At 52.4% G+C, this 6,000-nt stretch overlaps 1 protein-coding gene across 2 annotated transcripts in view; it reads left to right on the top strand.

The window, feature by feature from the left end:
* Positions 1 to 1,283: 1,283 nt before the first annotated feature.
* Positions 1,284 to 6,000, top strand: part of GUCY1A2 (guanylate cyclase 1 soluble subunit alpha 2) — a 327,843-nt gene continuing 323,126 nt past the window's right edge. The window contains exon 1 of one of the 2 annotated variants that reach the window (XM_045077525.1): positions 1,284 to 1,656. In XM_045077525.1, the coding sequence (XP_044933460.1) occupies positions 1,360 to 1,656 (297 nt within the window). In that variant the 5' untranslated portion in view covers positions 1,284 to 1,359. The remainder of the gene's footprint in view (positions 1,657 to 6,000) is intronic. The other variant, XM_045077524.1, reaches the window with a different exon arrangement.

Genomic DNA, 6,000 nt, shown 5'->3' with positions numbered 1-6,000 from the left:
GAGCAGCACTGGGCAGCCAAGTGCAAACGGATCGCGTGTTCGGCGCACAGAGCAGGGAGAATGAGAGAGGGATGGAATCACTTCCTGGTGCTCCCCCGTCCGGGTCTTAGGTAGTGGAGGCTGCGGAGGAACTGTCCCCAGCCCGCGACGCCGGCCCACGCGGCTGCAGGTGGCACGCGGAGCTGTCCAGCACTCGTGCGGTGCCGGCGGGAGCCCCCAGCCCCGCGCTCCCAGCGCGCCGGTGCTCAGCAACAGGGCTTTCGCCCAGCAGATGCTGTCCTCATTCGCTGCCTCCCGGCCCTGGGCTCGCTCCGAGCCCACGCGGCCTCGACCCAGGCGAACGCTCAGCCCCCGGAGCTGCTACCGCAGGATGGGTGCCAACCCGTTGCCCCTTCACATCCCTGGGAAGCGTCTCCTCCGGAATGGGCGGGCTAGACCCACTGGCCTTTCTCCTTGCCACAGAACTTAAATAAACTCGGAGGAGGGCAGGAAAGGACAGCCATGAACCTGAACTCCCCCACTTCGCGCCCCCAGGCTTCCCAGAGGTGGCTCCGGAGGGAGGTCTTCCGCCGTCGCCCCGCGCCCCTCTCCCGCACGGCGCCCAGCGCGGCCGGACCGCTCCCGGCTGCCGCTCCCGCGGACCAGGGCTGGGGCATTTGGCGTTGGGGGCCCTTTGGACTGATCCAAGCCACCGTGCGCTCCTCCTCGGAGGAGGGAAAGGTGGGAGCGGGGAGGGCGCACAGAGGACGGCAACCAAGTGTCCTCGTTGCTCCTGAAACGTGGCGACAGGCGAGGCAGAGACTCGCAATGAGTATGATGGCGACACGTGATACCGGCGGAGGGAGCGCATGGGGGGGGGCGGGGGGGACGATAAAGGGAGAAGGAGGGAGGCGGGCAGCGAGGGGAGAGAGGCGGGAGGCGAGGGGCGGGAGGAGAGCGGGGAAGGGGGGCGCGATCGGCGCGCGGGCGGCAGAAGCTCTGCCTCCCAGACCGCACGGGCCGCAGCCCCGCCGCCCGGCCGCCCGCGGTCGCACGCTCGCAGCCTCCCCGCGACCGGAGCGCGGCGCACTGCCCGGCGCCCAGGCGAGCGCAGAGGCGGCGCCGCGCGAGCAGCAGCGGAGGCGGCGGCGGCCCCGAGCCCAGCCCGCTGCCCGCCACCCGCCGCCGCGCCCGGGCCCCAAGTTCCCGCCATGAGCAGCCGCCTCTGCGGGCTCCGCGGCTCCGGGGACTCCCTCCCGGCCGGGCGCCACCGCACAGCCCCGCGGCCCCGACGCGCCTAACGACGCCGCCCGCCGGTCCCCCTGCCGCCGCCGCCCGCGCCCCCGCCGCCGCCTCGGCCGCCGCAGCGCCGCCCGCAGCATGTCTCGGAGGAAGATCTCGTCCGAGTCCTTCAGCTCGCTGGGCTCCGACTACCTGGAGACCAGCCCCGAGGACGACGGGGAGTGCCCCCTGTCCAGGCTCTGCTGGAACGGCAGCCGCAGCCCGCCCGGGCCGCCCGAGCCCCGCGCGGCCGCCGCCGTCGCCCCGGCCCCGGCCGCCGCCGCCGCCGCCGCCGCCGCCGCCGCCGCCACGGCCGGGGCCAGGAGGGCGCAGCGCCGGAGGCGGGTCAACCTGGACTCGCTGGGCGAGAGCATCAGCCGCCTCACGGCGCCCTCGGTGAGCGGGGGGCCGGAGCCCCGGGGTCGGGAAAGTTGGCGCGGGGAGCGCGGGGGCGTGCACGCAGAGCCCGGCCGCTGGGGGGCGAGCCGGCCGCGCCCCGGGCCTCGGTGCCCCGCGGATCCCCGGCCTCCCCGGACCCCTGCGCCCGGCCGGAGGGGGGCGTGAGAGCGCGGCGGGCGCGGGAGGGGAGAATCACTCTGCCGGGGGTCCTCATTGGGGGCCCTGGACGCCCACCCCTAAAAAGCCGTGCGCTCGGCTTGGTGTGGGTCACCCCGGCGGCCCCGGAGCTCCTCCACACCCACCTGTTCTCTTTCCCCCAAACTTTCCCAGGCACTGTGTTCTGCACTTGCCCTTTCTGGGTCTTTCATCTCTGTTCTGCAGGATCCCAAAGGAGCCCCTACCCCTTCCAGGAAACTCTTCCGCTCTTTTTTCCCACACTCTCTTGGTCTTCGTGTGACCTTCTCTGACATCTCCGCATTCCACAGGCTCTCTGCCTTCTGTGTCGCATCCCCTTTCTCAAGAATCTTCAGGAACTGGCTGTCAGATACTTTTTTTTTTTTGAGTTGCTTTCAGATGATGAAACCTCTGGCCTCTTGTTTTCTCCCCACCCCACTGCCTTTTCTCCCCCCCGCCCCCCCTGAGCATTTACTGGCTCAACTTTCTTCTCTGGGCAAAGCCGGTGCCTGCTTTGCTAAACCCGTCTGGTGTTTCTTGCCCCCCTACCTCCTCCTTCACTTCCTTTTCCCTGGGCCTTTCAGTGCCCCCCCCCCTCATTTTGTCGTGGCTACCTTCTGTTAGACCCTTTATAACTATCTGTTCAATGAATCGCTGTCTCCCCAGCCCTCTCTAAACTTGTGTTCATTCGGGGTGTCTGTAGCAGCAGTTTGAGGTGTACTCCCGGCTCCCCCGCGTTCTAGACATTTTTCCGGAGCGCTTCTGCCTTTCCCTGCCTGGGTTATTGGGCTGCCCTTGACTTTTACCAATTCAGGGATGCCAGACCTCCGTTTTGGTCTTTCTGGGACCGATGGGCACTGTTTGGAAGGAATCCACTGCACTGCAGACAGAATCTTAAGGAGACGGACTGTCAAAGCTCCATTCACCTTTTATTCTCATGCCGGTCTCGGGTCCAAGGGCTTCAGTTCCTGACAGAACTTCTACCTATGCGCCCCTGGGACTCTTCTTACTTTCTCCCAGTTACCAAAAGTGAATGGGAACATTGATCTTGTTTGACTTCTCTGGAGTCTCACTTTTCAAAGCGCTCTTGCAGTCGAGGGTAGGAGGGACCTGAGAAACCTGGGGTTTCCGGGTCTGCAGGGACAGGGTATTAGTACCAGGCAGTCCTACGAATATCTCCATGGCTCTTGCATTAATGAAGAATGACCTTTTCTTTCTTTTAGCAGTGAATCATCTTATTTACTTGTGCATTTTCTCTTCAACGTATCTTTTTCCACCTCTTTCACTGATAACCTAGTAACAAAACTGGGATGGGATTCCCTACTCTTCCCTACTCTTCGCTCTTCTTTACTGCAAATATTTCCCAAGAAAGATGATCTTAGGAACTATTGGATGTGGCCAGCTGTTGAAATTATATGCCTTTAGGAAAGCAGGACAAGTCATCCTGCACGTCTGTGGTTTTGTGTTAGTATCTAAAGCAACATTTGTGCAATGTAGTAATTCGTCAGTACAACAGATTCGTATCTGATACTGTGATTTCACTAAAGATAATGAGGAGTTTGGGGAGGTTGTTTTTATAATCTTTGAGTTTTCCTTTTGCCTGCAAATCAGAATTTACAGATCTCCATGGCATGTACCCCTGGTAGTACCTGTATAATTGGAGATTCTTTTCAACAACTTATGTGAGAGGTGGATAGACTAAACTGAATCCCAGTATTTGCTGTCAGAGTAAGAAGGAGGAAATCGTTTCTGGCTTTTACCTTTACAAGTCAAATTTGAATGACGCTAGCTTTTTGATGGATAAAAAGCCTGTTCCCACATAACGGTTATGGTAACATAAGGATCAGAGGCTGTAGCTAGAATGCTATAACATACAGGTAAATAGAGTGTAAATCTTTTCAGTCTTAGAAGGTGTGGCTAAGAAATTTTGCATTGGCTAACTATATCACCTATGGACTTGGTAACACAAAGATGACAGCAAGGTTCTATTTCAGAGCAGTGGCTTATTTCTGGGATCTCCACCCCTGTGTTTTTATTTGGCGATCTAGAACACTGCTTCAAGAAGTTTCAGTAGAATCATTTTCCTACGTGGTCAGCATTCTGAACTTCTCTGGAAGCACTCAGGGAAACAAATGATGTCTTCTCCATTCTCTTTCATTAGAGCCGAATGGCTATTTTTTAAAGAAGTAATTTCATAAAGAATAGTTATAATTCAGCAACAACAAAAAAATAGCTGCAATTCAGAGGTGGGAATTTCGGGCTGTTTTGAGTGTTGGGAATCTTTCTACATTCTGTCACAGTATGCTTCGGGTGCAACTGTCCTTGCTGGGCAAGTTCCTGCCTTCTTAGTGGCCTCATCGTGGAAGGTTGTGTCAGTCACTGGAGATTGGTCCTTTGTTCAGAATAATCTGGAAGGAGGAAATTTAATAAACACGAGGATATTGCCAAGCAGTTAAGCTAGTCGTTTGATCATTGGAAAATCCTAACTCAGGTTTATGACGTTTTTGACAGTCATTTTCAGATGTATTGGGTATAAATATTGTAATACTTTCCACCATTTTAATGATAAAAGTAAAATGAATTGTAAACCTGGTGATTCACAGACCTGTACCCCTGGGGATAAAAATATAAAAAAAAATAAAAAATAAAAAAAAAAAAAAAAGTAAAATGAATTGATGAAACTGAAAAAATTCCAGAATTTGGGAGGCCTGGTCCTCTCATTCCATGTGCCTTGGATGGCTAGCTACTTTCATACCTCTGTGCACCTGACTTTCACATTTTAGAAGCCTTCTTGTCCATAAGGTGTTATAATTACGATCCTTCCCTACTCTCGCATTCTGTGAAGACATGTTTTTCAAGCTTTTGATAAACTGTTATAAGGGCATATAAAAGAAAAGCCTGCACCTATCAGTTTTAAAGCTTCTCACAGAATATATTACTTTCCTAAGTAGGGACATCAAGGTTCTATTAATTCCATGCAATTATTACAAAATATTTGTGGCTCTACTGAGTGGCAAATATTGTGCAAAGCTCTGGTAATACAAATTCCAAACAAAACATTCCCAGTCTTCGACCTCATGGCACTTCTTTAATTATAGCCTTTATTTTAAGGAAGCTGTATTGAAGGAAAACGGAAGAACTCCGATGGTCTTGGAGCTGTCTGGGGGGAAGTTCATTTATCATTCATTTTGGATAATTTTGTTCCCTCTGAATCTCTGGGGCACAGCCATAACAATAAAAATAAACCCTAACAACCTGGCTGAAGATACATAAATCGCTTATTACATTATTTATTTTGAAATCATTTACTTGGGAACACATATGGAGAAACAGCTGGGATTTTACATCAAGGGGGAATTTAGTAACTCATTTATTTCTATTTTGTTCTTATAAATGGGAGTTGCTGAGAACCCTATCACTCAGACCCCTGTTACTTATTGGTTTGGGGTTTGCTAATGTGAGCCTATCAGTGAAGATATTCCAGAAGCTCAATTTAAGATCACGGCTTCCCTAGTTTGCTCGTCAGGGAGCTATGGGTTGTTCAGCCGTGCAGGTGGCTCTGAAGACTCCAGAGGCCACGGGGAGGAGAATGACAGGAAGAAAACTCACAAGACTGGAAGGGTGGCACGTAAGGGGGGAAAAAACCACTGATGGAGAATAATCCAGGAAACTGAGAGAACAGTGTGGAAAGAAAATGGAAGGGAAGCCTGGTCTAAGTAGCAAAAAAGCCAGACATTGTTTCATTATTGGTGGAAAGGAAATGATGTTGATACATGCTTAGGAAAAGGACATAAAAAAAATTACATATTTAGCTTCCCCTGATACTAAATAAAGTGAATTCTCTGGATAAACCCTTCAAAAAAACCACAAAAAACAAAAAACAAAAAACCCCTTAGAATGTGACTGCGTTACTAACATGTAAATAATGAAAACTGAAGTATATTTGGGAGCTACGATGTTTCATCAATTTACATATCTTACTGAAATTTTTAATGATTAGGGGCTCAATTTGGCTGATAAAGTTCTGAGCAACACATTCATTAGAATTAAAAAGTCAGACAAGAACTATTCTAGTAGCTCTATGTTTTCATATTTGTAGAAATTAAATACTGCGATCTGACATCAGAACTTAACGGCCATCTAGGGCTCTTCCAGACCTCCTCCCTG

This window comes from Mustela putorius, unplaced genomic scaffold (assembly GCF_011764305.1).
Source record: "Mustela putorius furo isolate JIRA1106 unplaced genomic scaffold, ASM1176430v1.1 tig00000198_pilon_pilon_pilon, whole genome shotgun sequence".
Taxonomy (NCBI): domain Eukaryota; kingdom Metazoa; phylum Chordata; class Mammalia; order Carnivora; family Mustelidae; genus Mustela; species Mustela putorius.
The sequence above is the reverse complement of the archived record's forward strand: the minus strand, read 5'-3'. Positions and strand labels throughout refer to the sequence as shown.